The 21,060-nt window shown below is 42.6% G+C and overlaps 1 protein-coding gene across 1 annotated transcript in view; it reads right to left on the minus strand.

The window, feature by feature from the left end:
- KCNK5 (potassium two pore domain channel subfamily K member 5) overlaps positions 1-9,395 on the minus strand; it is a 35,025-nt gene extending 25,630 nt beyond the window's left edge. The window contains exon 1 of the mRNA XM_041404477.1: positions 9,025-9,395. Within this exon, the coding sequence (XP_041260411.1) occupies positions 9,025-9,210 (186 nt within the window). The 5' untranslated portion in view covers positions 9,211-9,395. The remainder of the gene's footprint in view (positions 1-9,024) is intronic.
- Positions 9,396-21,060: the final 11,665 nt, after the last annotated feature.

The raw sequence follows: 21,060 nt of genomic DNA on the forward strand, positions 1-21,060 counted from the left end.
CATTGATGTGTGGTAGGTAATTAACAGACTCTCTTCTCACTAACAGACTCACTTCTCAACTGTCCCATCCCTGAGGATGCATGAAAGCCAAACCACTTTGTCACCTTCTTGCTACTGTATTAAAGGCAAGAGGGATCAACTGGCAGAAGTACCATAGTTGTTGCCTTCTGCTACTCTTTTCCTTCCTAGCTCAGATTTCCTGCAACTGACATCTGTGACTGTTTAGCAGCATCTAGTACCTTCTCCAAAGCTGAGACAGAGGAAGCACTCATACATTTCTAAGTAGAGACCCCTCAAGCTTAAAAGCTGCTCACATACAAGATCCTAAGGAAGTCAACAAAACCACAGAAAAGCTGCAGTTGTCTCAAATAAGTGAGACAGTTTTTCCAAGATGCACAGAATTCAGCTGAAAACACCTACTCTATATCTAGTGTGAAGCTACTGTATGACAGTGTTTCTCCACTAGGAGACAAGAAGTAGCCACCTGTGAGGACATCTGTCCAAATAACCAATTGTCTAATTGTAGGAGAGCTGAACAAGCATTATTAAAACACGCAAATAAAGCCAAGGCATTCTCAAAGTTTGAACTATATTTTACTTCTCCTAAATATAATACAAAGACATCAAATCTCATTTCATTAATCAAGTTGGCAGCTTTAGGACCTTGCAGAGAATATGTAACAACTTCATGAAAAAGCACTGTTATCCTATAGTCACAATCCAGTTAAGACACTACCAGAAAATCTAGTATTCCTGTAACAAATAATGTAGAGACACAATAAAGATGATTACTGGGTTTGCTGCTAAACAGAAGCAACTTTAAAATTTTTTGCTCTCTCTCCCTTTCCTTGCCTTCCACCTGAAAAGCCATGAAAAAAGGTGGAAGCGGGCAAGTGGTTATTTTAAAAGGGCAATTGATAGTGACACAGGTGAAAAATTTTCAGAGTGCACTAATAAAAATAAGAAAGAGTGAAGTATAAACTCCAGTGCCCTTCAAAAACCCTTGTGCCAACAAGGCAAGCACTGATTGCCCTCTGTCATTCTGCAGTCACGTACACACCACTTAGACAGGCCTGAAGCCTTAACTGGCAGGTTATCATAGATCAACTATTTAACTTGATTTTAACATATTTGCGTTACAGTCTGTAGCTGGTTAACAGCAACTGTAAGAGCTGAGCATGTGGTAGGTTGAGCGTTCCAGCCAGACTAACTCAAGAGAGGCTAAGGAAGAAGTCGGTATCACAGTGAGCTTGATTAAACCCTTCTCTTTGTTCAGCTGCTTGGCTCCAAACACCTCCCGTTTCTTTGGTGCCTGGAGAAGACTCATCAACCTCACTTCCATTACAGACCAGAACCCATCTACTTACAAACTGCCATTTCTCTAGCGAGGGACCAAACAGGATTCTTGAGCAACTTTCCTCCAAAGCTTTTTTACTCATTTGGAGCAGGCTGGGAGTAGCAAAGAAGAGCAGCAATATGAGCATTTGGAGGTCACACAGCGAAGTCATCACTGATAATCTGATATTTTAGCCACGCCATCACAAATACTGTATCATATCTGGCTTTGCTTTCTACCTCGGGACCTTCACAACCCTTTGCAGAATTATTTTCAAGTTCCATCAGCTATTACTCACTCACTGCCATTATCTGACAATCTTGTGACTTACTTTGCAGTCCAAATGAATGTTAACTGTCACTGTTGTTAGCAAGTATCAGAATACAGAGACCTGTGATAGGTCCAACTGGGACATTTTTGCACCTCTTGCCACCTCAAAGAGACATACAGGTCTGTGTTTTGCTTCTCAGCAGTTGGAAAATGCTTACACAGTATTTGCAAGACACAGAACAAAGTCAATTTACTATGTGCCAGTTTGCTCAATCATGATCTGTATCTACCTTTTCATTAAGCAGAAATATAGTCCTACAGACTGGCTGATCTGTAGCAATCGACGCCACAACAGAGGCTAAAAAAGATAAGTCCATCGTAAGAAACACTACAGATACACATACAGTTAGAAAAGGAAACACAACCTATTATTTGTTTCCTATTTCATTTGTATCACTCACATTTCTTTCTCCTAAGAAAATCTGTGTATGAGGTTTGATTTTAAAACATTCCAGAAGCTATTTTGCACCCAAGAGTGTATTTGATCCACTTGAGTTCCTACAAGACAATGCGGGGGGGGAAAGCAAATTTCGCTACTGATTTGACTGTAAATTGTTCCTAGGCATGTATTGCCCTAGTAGCTCTATCTCTCCTGCCTACAGTTCAAGTGTTGGTAAGTACATAAACAAAATAAAATCTCAAAACCCCAATAAAAATACATGATAATTTAAGGTGGGAGGACACAGAAAACAAACAGCCAGCCTGAAGTTCCCTGCTAAAGAGCCTGGTGTTTTATTAAAGAAAAGATCTAGTAATGCTAGAAACAGCAGTGCTGATGAGGGACCTGACAGAATCAAGACAGAAAATAAAGCAAGACAAAGTTCCTTCAAGCCCAAGGCATCCTCTCAGCAGACAGAGCTAGCAAAAATGCAAAGTACCTATTGCATGCTTATTTTAAAAGTTCAGTTGGTCTCAAAGTGTGGCTCTCCTGAGGATGTCTGTAGCACCTCAGGCGGTGCTTCAGGATTTTGATTCAACTGAAGAGTGCAACTCTTCCACTTGTCCTGTTACCACATTCTGTTACACACGACAGAGCAGACTCAGTTTGTGATGAGCTCAGTTTGGACCAAAGCAAGCCCAAAGACATACTACTATTCCAACCTACTCCAGGGAAGATATTTAACTACATGTGCCTATGTAGTCAATCCATAGAATCAAACAAGTGCCAGGGCAAAATAAAACCTCTGCAAATCACAGGCACTGTGATCAGCAGATCCACAGCACCAAAGTGCAAAAGCATTCTCCTTTGCTCCTCAGCTGATCAGATTATTTACTTTCACTTGTAATCAAGCTTGTTTCTGGGTTGTGTACTATTATATTGACATCTAATTGCACTACCAGCAAGGAAAACAACTGTTCTGAAAGTCAACAGCATTCAGACAAAAGCAAAACAATTAATTGTGTTTAATTATTAATACATAGCAGAAACAACAACTTGTTTTTAAAAAGGAAATCTGTATAAACTCATCCTTACACTGTATCTGCACTAGCTACAGAAGGTATCTTGCAAAAACCATATATACAGTATGAACCAAAGCATGGAACAAGCTGTTGATAACTTGCAAAACTACTTGCATGCCATGGTCTCTAGAGCAGAGCTTGCCAAAAACACACCTAGTAGCAGAAGGTAACATGTACGGTCACACAAACATTCAGTTCTAAGGTAACAGAAGGACAGCATACTAGGAACACTCAAAGATTAAGTTCATAACAGGAAAAAGGAAAAGCCCATAGCAGAAAATTATGGCTTCTGATCGATTGCTATTGCTCCATCAGTAGAGTTGCACTGTATGCACTATCAGCTTTGTTTAACTATTTTCCAAGAAAGTTCAAACAATTTAATGGTTAAACAGGGAAAAAGGAAAAAAAAAGGAAACACAACAGAAAAGCACATCTGCTTACATTTGGTTTCCTGTGTAGAAACACACAGAGAAAAGCTGTGGTGTAACACAGCTAGACAGCAGGAGAATTTCTTCACAGGAAGGGCTGTTAAGCATTGGAATGGACTAGCCAGGAAGGTGGTGGAGTCACCATCGCTGGAGGCATTCAAGAAACAACTGGACACGGCACACAGTGCCAGAGTCCACTTAACAAGCTGGTGTTTGGTCAAAGGTTGGACTGTGATCTCAGAGGTCTTCTCCAACCCTAATGATTCTGTGCTGCCTGTCCTCAATTCTTTTCTAATGTTGCAGTGGCAGTACTCCTAAGTCACACTCTGAGGCATCTTAGTCGGCTGTGGAAAGTGGTCCTATATTTTCATCTCAAATTATAGTTGCTGAATTTACACGATGCATAATTAAGATATAAATTTGAAAAATCTAGGAACACCTATTTCACATGCATAAGCCTTAATTTACACTGTCAAGATTTCATATGAAAGATATTAGAAGCAGTTAACAACTCTTGTTTCATTGGCAGTCACTTGTCCTTGTTTGAAAGATGCTCAGCTTTACTTTGCTCAGACTATGAAAAAGGCTTTGCCTTGAAAGAGACAAGTCAACTGGAATTCCAGATAATTAATTCAGTCCCCTATTTATCCACCTTCAATATCTTCAATGAAAGGGATCAGGACGGTAAAGAGCAAACAAACAAACCCAAGTAAGTCTAGAATCTCATTTATGCATCTCCTGAAGAGCACAAAAAAGAAAAAATATTATGAAAAAGATGTCCCTATTAACTTTAGACTGAAAAACAAATCACTCTATAAAGGCTAAGCAAAAGCCATCATCTCTGGTACATGTTGAACAAAGCATTGAAAACCTAGTCCAAATTTTTAAGAACTTTAGTTTTTCTAGTTTGTAGACTCTCTCAAAAGTATTGCACATAGATTAAACCTTGAGGTAGCAGCTTGAAATTAAAGCAATGTGGCAAACAATGTTCGGAATCAGAGAATAATCTTAAATTTTCTCAATTTCCAAGAATACCCAAGCAAGAATATCCAAGCAAGCTTCACCATTTTCAAACACAAACCAAAATCCTGGAAATGCACTTGCAGGTATTTGTGAAAAGTGAAGACACTTTGAAAACCAGGAGAGAAGCTAGTATTAATCCACTTAACTGTTATTTTCTTTAGCATAAATCATGTGCCATGTATATTCCAGCAGCCATCCTTAAAAGTCTTCTAAAGTGTTTGTCACAGCACTAGGCTTTAAGTCTAAACATTTAGATTTCCAAAGTTATACCTCAGGCCTTCTTAGAGTCTTGTATGCTTTTCAAATAAAGACTCCAACTATTTTTTCTCATACTCAGTATGTTTGTCTGCTTCCCCTAAACACAGGCTGCAGTTTCTCTTTTCATTTTATTGCTGTTTTAAAAGTAACCATTTTCACTCATCTGCAAATGATTCCTTTTCTTTTCACCAGCCTTGATGTTTATCAATGGGAAGAGTATCATTTTTCAATGACTGGTGGGCAAGTAGAAGATTTCCTGGTAAATAAGACGTGGCCCAGCATAGGCAAACCTTTGCTCGCGTGTGAATAGACATGAGGGTCAAGAGGGCACCTCCTTGCATGAATAGCTCCTTTATCATTAAAGCTGATGTTTCACAACCAGCATGGAGCAATAAAGAGTAAAAGTAAGGAACTGGAGAAATGACTGAAATGGGAAATGACTGAATCACCTTATATTTGGTTCAGTCTTCCAAACTCCCTCCTACAGAGGGTAGATAAAGGTGTCAGCACTGAATCCCTGCTTTGCTACCCTTCCTAAAGAGTCCCAGGACTTAGGGCCACTGAAACAAGTGGCAGTGACAAGCCACAGAATTGTATCAACAGACAAAGCTGTTACACTACTTTTAAGATCCTACAATGATCTTATAAATATCTTAAAAATACATATAAGATCCTACAATGATCATATAAATATGATATAGTGACATTAATACTAACAATGTTAATTTCTGCACATATTCCGAAGAGTTATGAGACATTTCTCTTCCCAAGTAATTGTACATAGAGATGGGGGATTACACAGCTCCTTGTTTCAATACACAGTTGTGGTCGAGGGTCTTTGGAGGCTTAAATAATGTGAATAATGTGGCATCTCAGCCACATTTATATGTGAGCAATCAGCTCTACCCAGAAGAACATGGATAGGGCTATACACTGCCCAGCCTATACACTGCCCAGGGTGAGCCACCTTTAAAATCAGGGTCTACATAACGTTACTCTGAGAAGTGTTTAAGTACTTTACCTCTTACAGTTATGATAAATAGTATAGTGCTCTCAACGATCAAAAGCAAATGGATTCTTCATACAAGAGACTCCTAAAAGTTGCTTTTAAGCAAGTTTATTTTTAGGCATTTCTCAGGATGGAGGGAAAAGGCTTTCTTTTTAGCATATCCTCTAACACTCAGCTTGTAAATTTCTGCAAGTGTGTTAAACACATTTCAATAAACATTTATTATGGTGTATTTCTACTGTAATACATTTTTATTACAGAATATAAACTTTAGACAGTATTTGACCAAATACAGCCCACTTAATAATCAGTCAAACTGTTGGTACAGAGATGCTGATCTGTACCCGAGCTCAGAATCTGTGCTGATAACCTATTTGTCTTTTTAAGTGCTCAAGATCAATGCTACAGATCTGGCTTTGTAGTCATTCCACAGAGTTTCCATTGCACTTACAGCTAGCATTAGGCTCAAAGGAACACACGAGCTAACCTGGGTGGGGAACAAGGGCAGCAGAGAGACCCGTCTCTGAATAAGCCAGTCCTTGTCACCTTTCAGGCTGCTTCTGGAAACAAAATTGGTACTGTTAGTTCAACTTGAACATTTCTTGGCATCTTTGCATTTTACCAACAGCCATTTAAAATTCTACATTTGGTGATATTTGCTGAAGAACTTTATCCAGTATGTTTTAAATGGGGGTCTTAAATAGAACATCAGAGAACTAACAGCAAAGCTCAACATGGTTCTGTAAAGTCACACGAGTATCAGTGGGGACCAAAAACAGAGTGAAAGAAAAGCCTTCAAGATCAAATCACCTATTAAAAAAAGGGACAACAGCAGAAAAACGAGTTAAACCACACAAAATCCCAAGAACAAGTTTAGGGAGCCCTTGGAAGAAGCCAGAGGAAGAGGCTTAGAGGAACAAGAGAGAAGTGGGGATGAGGATGGGTGGGGAGGTGTAAAAAGCCCATTTATCAAATCAACGACGTTCTGGCTGTGAATAGAGAATAAACGTGGAGGTTTAACAAGAGAAGAGGGTGATCAGGATTTGTGAAAGAGATGCTAGCGATGGTTTAAAGATTCAGCAGAACATAACAGAAGCAGCATTGAGTGGCTGAGAAGGGACAACTACAAATACTATTTCTATATACTTTACAGCTTACTCGGGACAGAATCCTGATGTCCTTACGTGATTCCCCATTCCCCCCCCACCCCCATCAGTTAGCTTCAGCTAGGTTAGATTTCACCCTGCCATTGTCTTCTGTCAATTATGACACACTCCCCTCATTCCCATCACTTCTTACATAGAAGTTGAATACGAACAGTGACAAAACTACAAGTCTAAGAGAGCAGTCTAAGTTTGCAGTTACCAATAAGAGTGAAATAAAATCATTTACATTTGAGCTACCCTGAACTTAGGATGACAACAGAATATCTATGTGGGATCATCAGACTAGCAAGACTGGACATGGAAAGTAGGATAGGATTGGAAGAAGTGAAGAGGGAAACCTCAAACCACGTATAACATTATCATTAGGGGCTAATGCATTGAAGAGGAAAGGCCCTCCACGTTTTTTCATTATCATCTTGTATTTTAAGGAAAAAAACTCCAAAACCAAAAACCCCCCAACTTTCTGCCACTTCAGGATTCATTGTGATACACATCATGGGAAAAAATAACCAAAAATAAAAGCCCGTTAATGATTCCCTCATACCAACATAACTTTCATAATAAATTGAGGTAGAATGTAGATTCTGCATTATGTCTGCAGCAAGTTAAGCGTGCCAGGCACATCCCAATCCAAACAATGCTTTTTTCCTTGAGGACATTAAAACAGGTTTGGGATATGAACTAGAGCAAGACTTCATTAAGACTCCAGAACAGCAAAAACATACTCCAAACACATAATATGTATTTCACTTTCCAACATCTCTTTATAGTTTCAACCCTCTAACCACCTGTTCCACTAAATGCCACAGACACTTAAAAAGGCACTAAGATGGGAACAATAAGGACACTGCGACCAGAAAGCTCTGCTATCTGAAGCAGACAGAAGGAAGCCACCAACCGAAGAAAGGGAACTTTTAACCACAAAATTTTAGGATAAAGAATCTATACTCTTCCAAGCTTGAACAGTATCGATTACACCAAGAAAACTAATGAGCCACTTTGCCATTCTTCTGTATTTGAGCATTTCAATCGACTTTTAGTGAAATTTACTGTTAGAAAATAAAGTAATTTTATAAAAATCCAAACATAATGAACAGAAAATCTACTCGGTATAAATACTTCTGAAATTAAAGTCCCAAATGGCTCACTCTCACCACTGGAGCCCCACATATCTGGGCAGCCTGTGTTTCATAGTTCACTACTGCTTACCACGACATTTTAACGGATTCCACGTCCATAAGAAGGCACTAAGTAAGTTTATATTGCTCTCGGATTTAATACACGCTATCGATTAATAATTAGGTTTGAAGAGCATTCTGCCAGATGAGCGAGACAGGACGATTATCAACTCCTTATGGCTTGGAAAAAAAGTCAGTCTCCTAGAGTATAACAGCGCAGGAGTTGCGAGCATCCCTCCGTGCGAGCCTCTCCCCCAGTTACCCCGACCGACCTGCACGACCCCCAGGCATTTAGCAAGGGAAGAAATAAAAAGAAAACAAGAGAAAGGGAAGAAAATCACACCAAACACAAGAGGATCGAGACGCTTTGCTTCACCTTCCCTTCCTCTTAACACAACATCCATTGAGGCAGAAGGAACCGCCGTGGGTGCTAAAACAAGAGACGCATTCACGGGCGCCGGCTCGAGCAGAGGGCGGGAGCACACTCCGGACGGCACCTCCGGGCCGATCCGCTGAAAATCAACCCCCGGCTCCTTCAGCACTCACAAGGAAAGAGAAGGCAACGCGGACCCATTTTAAGGCTCTGTCATTAAGTAGTCAGGAACGATTAAGAGGTTTCCCTCCGATCCCGCTCGAGGGACAGTTTTTCGGCACCGGGCTTTATGAAGGCACAGACGCCGTCGGTCTGTGCCGGGTCCCGGCTGGTTCCTCTGCCCGCCCGGCCACGGCCGCGGGGTTTTCCGCTGCAGGGCGCCCGGCAGCACCTGCTGCCGCTGCTGCCGCCGGCACCCCCCGGCCCCAGCCCCGGTCCCCGCGCCGGCGGCGTTTGCTGTACCTGCAGGATCCTGTCCAGACCCTCTTGGCCCAGGCAAGGGAACTGCTTGAGCAACTCCGTCTTCTGCCGCTTATAGTTGTCGGTAGCCGAGCGCCAGTGGGGCTCCTCCAGCACCTCGAAGATCGCCGCCCCAATGGACAGGTAGAAGATGATGGCCGAGGTCAGCAAGGGGCCCCTGTCCACCATGGTGCTGGCGGTAGGCAGAGCGGGCGGACGGGCGGAGCGCGGCGGGTGGGCGAGCCGGGGCGGGTGCCCCACGCTGCGGCCGTGGGTGCCCAAAGCCGCCCTGTCCTTCCCCTGACACCTCTGCCTACCCCGGCCGTCTGCCGTGCCTCCTCTCCGGCTTCTGCCGCGTTCCCTTAGAGTCTTGCACACTCCCCACCCACTCTCTCCTCCTCCCTCCTCCGCAGCGCTCCACTCCCCCGGGCTGTCTCCTTCCCCTAGTTTTCTCCCCTCCCTCCAGAACAGCGATTTGAATCTGGTGCTCTCCCGCTTCCTCTCTTCCCCCCCGCCCGCGCATGCGGCGCTGCCGCCGGGGAGCGGCTGGAGACCCGGCCCGCGGCCTGGCTGGGGGCAGGCGGTCCCCGTAGCGCGGGAGGGCGGCGGTGGGGTCCGGCCGTCGCCATCGCCAGCCCCCGAGGGGCCGCCTGAGGGAAGGGGAGCGGGGCCGCGACCTCCGTTCTTCCTGCCCTGCCTGCCGGGAGCCGGTGTGGGGCCGAGAGGGCGGCCCGGCCCCGGCCTCAACCCCTGAGCGCGGTTGGTCGCTGCGCCCACAGCCGTCCGTGCGTTCCTTTCTGTGTTTTCCCCATAGTCAGGGTAACAAGAGGTAACGTCGCTCAGTTTTATTTTACTTGTTCCCTCATGCCGGCAGGTTCAGCGGAATTCCTCGTTTTCGACGCCGGGAGGCTGTGAAATGAGGTGTGTGGCTTGCCCTGGATGCGTGGAAGCATGGGGGAAGCTGAGCAGGAGCTTTGAGGAGAAAAGATGTCCGTCCGCGCATTTCACCCCTTCCCTGAGACGTCCACACGTGGGCATTGAAGATCATTAGGAGCAGAAACTGCATCTCCTTTGGTACCCTCAATAAATATCGCTAAGTCCCTGTCTATGTGTTTGGGAGGGAGGGGGAAACACTGGGTAGTGATTTTCCATAAGATGCTCAAGACATCTTCAAGGCTGAAGCTCACCCTGTTTGTGAAGCCTTCTCCAGGGGCTGCTTACAGCAACGCACAAGCCCTTACCCCTTCGTGTTTGAACGGAGCTGGAAATGGGATTAAATGGGTCAGGGAGAGATACAGTGAGGTGTTACGCGCACTGGCAAAGTGCTTCTGGTGTGGACACGGTTCATCTTACAAACATCATTTTTGTGAGGGTAACTTGTTCTGTTTCTCCTTCAGCCCCCAAAACAGGAAGTAAACTCTCAAAAAGTAGAGTAGTTCAAATCAACTGCATCAACACTAAGAGATATGGGTTGTATAGGTACTCAGTTGGAGTACACAAGCTAAAAGGCTGAGATAAACCTGTGCAGACATAGTTGAAATGGGAAGAGGGGGAATGGATGAGAATGGGAAAGACAAAGGAGAAAGGTAGGAAATATGCAAGAGTATGAGAAAACAAAAAGGAGTGTACATATAAGGCAGAGGAACATGCATTGGTTAGAGATACCTATATAAAACTGAATCAGGTCCAATGGATACTCATCTGATATTTCCAATCACATGGTCCTTAAGCAGTCCTTCTGCTAATGTATATAGTGCTCAATAAAAACACATCTGCAAGAGGTTCCTAGTAGCCTAAAAGCAGGACTGGAGAAACCACGAAATCTACAAACACATTAAGTGATCAGTCTTTGCATGGGATTTTCCAGTTATTTAAAGGAAGCATTACAAAGAAAAAAGGATTTTCAAACTGCAGTAGTTAAAAAAATTAATTTATATATATTAGAGAGAAGGAAAAAAAGCATCATAATAAACATTTTTAAAATGTCATAAACTATGCTAATTTTTTTTATTAAGGAAAAATTGGGGGATGCTTCATGAAGTTGAAAGGCTGTAATTTCCTTTTAATTAAAAGGAAAAGAAGAATTTCATGATGCACAACTACCACATGAAAATTATTCCCAGGTGTTATCACTTGGCCCAAGACCTTTGCAAAACTTGAAAAGCCATTGGCCACAAATTAATAATTTGAGCATCTGTCATTGTCTCACTCGCTGATTTGAAAAAATTGTATATAAGTACTTATGGCAAGTGACTGAAAGAATTGAAGAACTTTCAGTAGGCAAATTAGATATAATTTTCCTTTTCGTGCTCTTGCACCTTCTTCTGAGTCACCTGCAAGTGGTTAGGTTATTCCGACAGCAGCAGCAGTAGCCTCACACGTTACAGCAATGCTGCACTTGTGTGTTCCTGACCCTGAACATCTGTGCTTCGTAACTGGAAGGTATTTGATTAAATTTTGAAACTGTATTCTTCTCCATCTGTCTTTAAGTCTCTAAAGGCCCATTTATACATTGAAACAGTATCTTGAAGGCACAAGGAATGACACGAATGACCCTGAACCCACTGCAGTTGCAGAGCACAGACAAGAGCAAAAACACTTTCAGGCATTTTACAGAAAGTTTGTTTGTGATTTTGATTCAACATTTCTACTTTCCACTCTAAACTCCCAATCACTGATTGCATAATTAGTACTCTCAGTAACTGAGTCAGTCCATATTTAAAAACAAACAAGTCTGTAAATCACATACCATTTTTCCCTGTGTTGAAATGCTATTGCACTTGTTAGACTGTCTCCTTGTGTTTCTCTGGGTTTAAAAGAGGTGAGCCTGGTAAGGAGCAACATCCAGAAGAATAGTTTATTCCCCAAGGAACCATAACCAGCTACTCCTGCAAGTAGAGGCGATCCACTGAGTATCAACAAACTTCAGGTACTTAAGATATTTGACTTTGATTCTATTGTGTTTTGCAGAGCAAATTACAAGGTATACTTTCATGTTGCTGGCCAAGTAGTCATGTTGCTGGCAAGCAGGAATGTTTGGTGTAGCTGGCCGCTCTTTGCACCTCCTGATCTAAAATGCTTCTCCTGACCTCAGAAAAGATCCTATATCCTTTTATTCATGGCCTTTTTCTCCTCTTTGTTTCCCTTAGATTAAACAGTACCCCTATTGTCAACCCACAGCACCTGCCACATAGGCCCCACAGCTTTTCATGCTAGCTAAGTTAATCAAAAGACTGGGGTTATTCACTCACAGGCTTTTAAATCTCATTAAAAATCAAGGGAGAAACAGCAGAAAGCACTGTGGTGAGCAATACCACAAGTATCAATCATTTGTATTATTTGCATAGGACATTATTTCAGGCTGTCCAGTCCAAAAGGAAATCTCTTTCATCCAAGCTGTATGTCTAAGACACATTTGCTGTACAGATGTTTCCTAGGACAGCCTGGAATGAATGACTAAATGTCAGAAAATGTTTTAGATGGAGCAAGTAAAAGACATTATTTGGGCAAAAGAAACCTGTCATGTAGTGGTAAAGATTGCATGTTATACAGGGCTTGAACTATGGGCCTCTCTTCAAGCCTTTGCCACTTTTCACTTATGAGCCTGTTTTTGGCTGGTTGATGACTGTTCTCAATGCCTGTCAACACTGCATCTTTCGTTTGTTTTTTTACTGTTGAAATTTAGATACCCCCCAACGTTGCCTTCAAGTGTTATGCATCCAGCCTTGGATGGTTTAACTAAGTTGAGGGGTGTCCTGTCATGACTATCATGAGCAGTTTTGGTTCTTTGATGCAGTCCAGTGCACACAGAGAGGGTAAGGGTGGTCTGCAGATGATGCAGAATTTTATATGAGGCATTTGTGGAAAGTTAAAAAATTCTCAATGGGATTGTTCATACCTTTTGGCTTAAGTATTTACAAAAGCACATTTTATGTTCTGAATGTACAGGAACACATAGTAAATCATAATAAAAACCTTTACCAAAACAACCTGCATACCACTGCAACAGACTTCTTTGCCCATGGACAGATAATGAGTGAACAAACACCACATGACAGATGTTAGTCATGCTGCTTAATGAATAACTGGTGATGAGTACAATACCTGTGTGGAATGGCTGTAATATGTTCAAGGAAAAATATGCATTTGGATCATTGTTTTTCACTGAGGTACCGGCAGTGCTCGAGAGAGATGTCTTCATCAGGAAGAAGCCTAGGTATCAGGAAGAAGCCTAGGTATTTCAACAGTTTTTTTGCATCTGTTTCCTTGACTGCCTTGTTCCTCAGCCATCTGTAGCAGTCAGATTTTCCTTCAAAATATTTGAAAAATAAATACTCTGGCCTTCTCTTTCTGTTCCACCATGACCTCACTGGTAGTGCCAGAAGCTTTATGGCAGTCCTTCATGCTGACATTCATGTCAGTGATCTAAGCATTTCAGAATACAGCTCTACAAAAAAAGACTGACTTGTACAATGTCAGTCCTGGGCTGGCTTTTACCACCATGATACCCGGAGGACATTACTCTTCTAGATAATATGCTCAAGGATAGCTGAGCACCATGGTAACAGAGCCAGTGAATATGCAACAATCTGTTATTTTGTTAGATAAAACATCACTGTCAAGTCTTATTTTTGGGTCATTAAGAAGGAATTAAATTTTATTTGTGTATAGTAATATGGATGAATGTTTACCCATGGTCCTGAGACTTGTTTCCCAAACCAGTTTAATTTAACTCTTATCAGTCTGGTGTCATGCAGTGCATACCTTCCCCAGTGTTACTGCTTGAATGTGGCAGTGCTGGATTACAGGGGGGGAATTCAAGGAGGTGTTAGCCTCCCCCATCTCCCAGCTGGGTTGCACAGCTGTGTGTCTGTGTGCCAGGTTATGCAATGAAGGGCCTTGTATGTGACTGTGCAGCTCCCAAATCCAAACTGGGCTCCCTTCCATGCACGGTGTGTAGCACTCGCGTTTTGTTAGTCAACGTATCGGAAGAGCTGTTCCCACCTAACTCTTCCCTTTATAGAAAAAAAGTCTGCACATTAATTTTGGCAGTGGGAAGGCAGAGGGAAGGTTGATGGTGGCTTTTTTTTTCCCCTCTTGGGTGAATAGAGCCTCACGGATAACAAATGAAGACAGCTATAGACCAAAAAAACATTGAAAAGGATCATATTTTTATCATCTGTTCTCCAGTTCCAAACCCTGCAGCAACAGCTTGTGAGGTTAGATTAGGTCTTATCTAGGGAAAGAAAAGATTGAGTAAGTAAGTGAAAGAGTTGGCTGCATGCAGTTAAAGGAGTATGGATTTTTAAGATTTTTGTTTTCTATGGACACGAGTTGCTTTTGTGCTCGGTGTCCTGGAATGAAAGAAGAATCATGGCTCATGTGGTCTCTGTGCATGTGCCTCTGCCTTATGTGTTTAAAGGGGTTTTGGAAGAAGACAAGAGTTCCTGGCACAATCTGCACAGCCCCTTAGCCTGTCACGTGGTTCTTTGTGATCCCTCCTCCATCACAAGTGGTATTGGGAAAAAACACAGCAAAGGCTGAGCACTAACTCCCACTGCTGTCCTGCAAGTGAAGGGCTTGCAAAGCTGTTAGTGGCTTTCAACTTAAGCTTTGTACCCTCCTAGACCATCATCAGGAGAGGCATCAAGAGAGTTTGGAGGAACTTGGATTTTAGTGTTACTGCCTTTCAGTGGTGCCTCCCACATGCCAAAATTCAGTGTAAAAGTAGCAAGCAAATCCAGATGACTTGCCGATATTACTTCTGGGAGGTAACTTGGCACAAAAGTGACTGGGTTAGAGCATCAGGAAAAAGTCCACCTGGTCTGGTGCTTCAATCAACAGCAGGACTGTTGTCATTGCTCTAAGAATAGAAGCTGTCTGCAAGTCCTAACTTCCAGGTCTCATGGTGAACACCATGCTCTTGGCTCTCAGTGACTTTGTAGGGATGTGTGTATGCATGGTCACAGTCAATTGCAAGATAACCCATGACTGAGGCGGAAAAGCAAGTTGGATGCTGGATGTTTTCCTCGTGTTGCGTAGCACCTCAGCAGTGGTCTGTTCATCATTCTGTCTCACAACTGGAACACAGTCCAGGGAAACTGAAGAAGCAGTGAGTGAATGGAAGCAGACTCAAATTGCCCATGTTCTTGAACTGCTTTGGGAGCTCATGGGGAAGTCCTGGTAACTCAGGTCAGACTCACAGTGATGCCAACAAAGAGGTTTGAGGGAGGCCTGGCAAGAAGCAGAGTTGAGAGAGGGCACAGTGTATAAGAATAGACAACTCCTAACTATACCTGTGTGCATGCAAAAATCTCTGAAGCAGGTGGGGGAGAGAGAGAGAATATGGGGGAGAGAACACTGACTCCATCAAGATAAAGGACTGTGGTGCTCTCTAAGGGCATCCAAACAGGGGTGAACATCCCAAACTTTTTTGTTCATTCAAGAGGACCATCTGAGGCTGAACATCCCTGGGAAATAGTGCATTGCCAACATGGGTTGTAGAAACTAGTGGTTAGCAGCCTGTTAGAGGTTTCACAACTCATTTCCTTTGAATATTAGTTATTTATTTTGCCAAAGAGAGGCAAAAAAGGGGAGGAGGAGGAGGAAATAAAAACTAAATGGGCTAGTTAATTTATTTTATAAGATCAAGTCAATAAGCAGATGGGTGAACTCTGCAGATGGCATTGCTTCAGTCAAGATAGAAAATTCAGTGCTTTCCCTGTATGTGTTTTTTTGCAAGATTTTTTTGGAACAAGGAAGTGTATGCAAATAATGGGACCAATCTGCAAATGCTCATTCAGCTAAGCAGCCATGAACTCTCACTGACTGTGGGTACTTGTAACAGTAAAGACTCCAGGCTGGGGAGCCTGCTTCATATTGTACCCTTGCTTCACTACTCCCTACTCTCACCCCCAAACTTTTGCAATTCAGTGGCAATCAGAGTTAATAAAGGTGTGTCTGTGTTCCTATAAAGCAATTTGCATCATCATCTTTTGTGATGAAATTTTCACAGGGGAAGGAGGAACAGCAGCATTTTGTCCAAGGAAAGGTTGCCCTGGCAATATACCAAGAAGCCTGAAGCCCTTAATTTTCCTAAGAGAGATTTGATTACCGCAGCCCATATCTGAGTGCAGAAATGTGTCCTGCAGAAACTACACTCCCTCACCCTTCACTCCCCCTTTCCCAAGATAAGTCTAAAAGTAGTCTGGAGCTTACAATCTTGCATTGCTGCCACTGTGTCACAAGCACATGGACAAGCTTGGGCTGCCTTGCTGAAATTATTGTACTAGGTCTACAACAGATCACAGATCTGCCTCTAGCCTACCAAAAACTTAATTTTCCATAGCTGGGTTGAAGAAACTGTTGCTTTCACTAGAGAGAAGTAACCAGAACCTGCCAGTTGACATTAACTGTGTTGTATGTTTTTTCAATGTGTGTCTGTTATAAACAAATGACAATGCAACTTCCATTTTGACTAAAGGAACTGATAATCGACACAGAGCTATTAAAATATGACAAATAAGTAATGCCTAAGCCAGATAAATAAATGAGCTGTTGGAGAAGTCTTTCTTCTGCTGTGCTGCCTAGTGCAATTACAGCAGCCTTGCTTAATAAAGGAGGCCTCATTTAGTTCTGGGCTTGTCTCAACACTAGTCTTTTACAAGCACTTTGGACAAGATCATTAATCCTGCATGTATCAACTGAAGACATGCCTTCCAAATTTCCTTCTAATGCTGAGAAAAGCCCTAGTTACACAATTATACCTTAACTAACAAATGTCTATTCTCAGCAGCGGGAAGTGAGGTTTTTTGCAGATATCAGAGTGTACAAATGCCTTGTATGACATTTAGAGAGATTAAATTCCTTTGCCTCTGTTTATACCTGGACTGCTTGTAGGGCATGCTGCTTGGAAAACATGGGAAGATTACAATTGGAATATCTATTATCATGTCAATATGTGGAAATCTGACAGCTGTTAGCAGAGCAGTGTGGTAAGGACATTGCTGGGGTTCATAGGTAAAGAAGAGAGGGGATTTTGATATCTGCCATTAGTACAGAACAGTGGGAGAAGCTGCTGTGGTGCCTCACTGGCAAGACACAGTGGGGAGGCTGCTATTGCCACTGGAAGAAAGGGTGGGACGGAGCCTACAGCCTGTTGTGCTGCTATGGGAGGCCTTTGCTGGCCATATTTTGGGCAACAGGGCTACACTGATACTCCAGCAACACATAATCCAGCTATCATTTTTATTTTCCAGAAAAAAAGTTGGCTTTCCTGTCTGGGGTGACTAAACTAAAATGCTTTTTCTCCATTTAACCTTGATGCAAACTCATCTGTTTTTGAACAGAGATCGCAAGCTTTAAGAGGCGATTCAAATCTGAACCTTTCCTTATGGTCCCCACTGTGTGGAGAATTTCTTTGAGTCTGGCAGTTTTCCATGTTAGAAATCTAATATAGTTTATGTTGATCGTGCTTTAGACATAAAGCTTGAATTTGGTCCTATGTGGATAGAAGGATTGAATATCTTCAAACAGTGGTGAAGAGAGAGAAAGACAGGAAAAAGTAAAAATGCCTTGAATAATATAAAATACGGGATCTAGCACTGCTAAGGAGGCAGATAAAATAATGTGGTCTTTTTATATGTGACTTTTGCTGTTCAGCATAGGCTTTTCAGGACAATTGAGTACCCACTTCAGGACCAGGGAGCAGGGGTAGGGAAGAGCTCACAACAGCACCTTGACAGCTTGCCAATGCACACACAAGCAATATGCACTTTTCAGTTAGTCCCTGCAATGAATTATGTTTTCAGTTGTACCTTGCAGAGTGAACAGCAAATAACTTTAGACTGTAACACTGTCCAATCTGTTCCCCCATATGCACTCATTTTCCAAAGAATACACTGTACTGTGCAGTAATGAGTGTGTTCAAATAACAATGGAAAGAATGACTCTGATATTCTCCTGAACTAATTTCAAAGCTGCATATCCAGTTCTCTGCCTTTTTTGGTCAGTCTCTTTACACCATTTATGCCTGCTTTTAAACAGACGGGGTAGAAGAAGAGATTCCAGCACACCTGATCCAACTTTTAAACTCAATTCCACAGAAAGGCAGATATTACACAGCCATAGCTCCCAGTACATTTTTATTTCTTAAAACTATGCAAATTCCGTGTTGGTAAGGTAGGTAAAACTGATTGTAGGATGTTACACGTGAACTGGAATGCATAGCACAAAAATACATCTTTCTGTAACACTAAGTATTGTCTCACATATAGGAGAGAATTTTTCAGAACTGACAAATCCTCTTTTAGGCACCTGTAAAAAAAACACTGAAACCAACATGGGCCACCTGTGACATGCAAAGCCCTCAGCTGAAACAGTCACATTCACAAAGCTGAGCTATGAAGTCCCCTATAATACAAAGTCCTCCAAACTCAAAAGATTTATTGTTCTTCTGGGGGCAGATTTAGGCACATAACTTATTCTCATTGAGCTCTTGTAGTTTCTCATACCCTGGTTCTTCTCATGGTATCTTCTCTATGGCTGGTCCTGCAGCCAGCTTGTTTTCCAGATTGATAAGCTGCCTCTGCTGCAATACCAACACTAGCTGGGCCATCAGGGAATTCAGTGGGATCAGATACACATACAGGATAACAATAGTAATACGGTTACTATAATAACAGTATAGAATTACTAGGATAGGAATATTCTTTATTCCTTGTACTGACTTTCTCCCTGAAGGACTGTGCACATCACAATACTAAGTGAATTTCAACCCTGTGTACAGAGCCAGCACATGGTTTCCACAACACCTGACTTCTACTTAATGCTCAGGTTGGCTCTAAGTGAGAAATAACTCTTGTTACACTTCTGCACATAGGCAAATTTTGATTAAAGACAATGGAAGATTACTTGGGAAGAGTGAGGGTATTTTTTTTCTTCTTCTCATTCTGGAAAGGACCACAAAAGCCCTTCTGCCTACTGAACTATAAAGAATAAAGGTTGCAAGTAATATGGGGGAAAGGGAAAGGTTTTACGCCACCACTCTGTCCTGTTTGAGTGGTCTATCTCCATACGTTGTTCATGCTTGGGCAGTGCAGTTTCCATTTAGAAATATTCCTGCTTAAGTGTCTGCCTCGTGCAGTGATAGTCAATAGAGCATTGTGTCATAGATGGCGCCTGGCACAGGGCATTGCTGTGCTGTGAAAGAGCTCAGCTGAGCACTGGGGCTGTGAGGACATGGGTGAAGGCTCCCAGGTGCACTTGCTGAATCAAATATTTTGCTTAAAAAGTAGTGTATTGGAATAAGACAAGTAAAAAACAACAAGCCTCTGATTGGAAAAGAGACAGCCCAATTATTGTTTGAGACATTCCATTTGTGTAGGAGATGGACAGAAGCCCTCCACACCACTAAAATCCTCCAACTGTTGCAGACAGACAGGTCTCCTTTTAACCATTGTCCCAGATGTATTTCAGCTGCAATACAAAACAAGTCTGGCTCAACCCTTTGCAGACCTCTGAACTGTCAAAAGCCCGGAACATCGAGACTCTCGAGTGATTGCATCACGTGAGAGGGGAGGCGGTCAGAGGGAATCATCGCTTGAGAATGCATGCCCACATCTCAGCTCCTGATCCTGGTCTGACACTGGGCATGTCGGATCATGTACGGAGGAGATGCACAGGGCATGCCACTGCTGGCAGGTGCGTGCTGCCCAACAAAGCTGCTTTGAATGCTGGCCCCTGCAGGTTCTCCTCCACCTGCTCCAGCCCCGGGCTGAAGTGCTTCCTCTCCACAGCCGCAGTGCTGTGGAAGGCTCCTGCCTTGGGGATGGATACTGCAGGGATGGGCACAGGAGGATGGTGCTACCGCAGGGATGGGCACAGGAGGATGCTACTGGAAGTGGAAGAGTGGCAGCAGAGGGAATCACACTCCAACTGCCTTAGGCTCAGCAGGACTTCTCTCGGCATTACCAAAGGATCATGTCATTGCCTTTATAACTGCAGAAATACTGACCAAGGCTGACTTTTCCATTTAGAACAGAGAAATTCCATCCAGTGAACTATGTATTTCTTGGGTATTATTTGGCTTAACAAAGGGTTGTAACCTGTCAGCCTTCAGTTTCTTTCTACCAGATCAGCTCAAGTCCTAAAAATGCTTTCTCTTGTATCTTATTGCTGAAAGATTGCTTTGTGCATGCTTGATTAGAGAATTCTGTTAGGAGAATCTGTTGTATAGAGCTCCTTGTAGCTTCCTCACAAGGCAAATGTGTCCTTTCCCCTAGAAAAACATTGAAATTATCAAGGGATTAGCATATGTTAAGGAACTTAAATATATATATCTCAACAAGGCCAGAGAATATACAAGTTCTTTGGGTTCCTGTGTTTTGCAGCCAAAGTTCTGAAAAGCACTTCTGTTCTTCTGTTCAAGGACAGAAACTGCAGCTCTCTGTACTCTCAGAAGGGAAGGGTGTCAGCAATTGCAGAAGTGTGGAAGAGGAGAGGAAGTCTCATGGCGCCAGCTGAAGGAAGGAGGAGCAGTGGCATGAAGAGTGCCCCTTCAACCAGCAAGGAAAAGAGGAACCACCAGTTCTGTCTCTAAATCACTAGGTCTCTTTTCTATGCTAGCAGGATGCTCCTCCCAGCCCCTGCTTCAATTTAAAATTGTTTGTCAGAGAAGGAAATGCAAAAGCTCCAGGTGAGAACGAATTTGTATCACAGAAAATAAATGGAACCCATGGAGTCAGAAAAAAAAAACATTTTAAAATGGGCTGTGTTTCATTGCACTCACTTCTCTTTGAACTTGCTGACGTTCAGATACATTCAGAACTGGGGTTTTGGAGGAGACCCATCTCTGTTGTCAACTCACTTATCCTCTGTTGTTGTGGTTGTTTATTACAAAATAGTGTGTGCAAGATATTTAGGTGAAAATGTAGAAAAATTAGTTCTGAGTGCAGTGGTTGTAATAGTTTTTGTTTAAAATGCGTTGAATAATATGCTTAAGAAAACTGAGGACAAGTACGTGTGTGAAGATAAACTGCT

This window comes from Onychostruthus taczanowskii, unplaced genomic scaffold (genome assembly GCF_017590055.1).
Source record: "Onychostruthus taczanowskii isolate IOZ18803 unplaced genomic scaffold, ASM1759005v1 scaffold21, whole genome shotgun sequence".
Taxonomy (NCBI): domain Eukaryota; kingdom Metazoa; phylum Chordata; class Aves; order Passeriformes; family Passeridae; genus Onychostruthus; species Onychostruthus taczanowskii.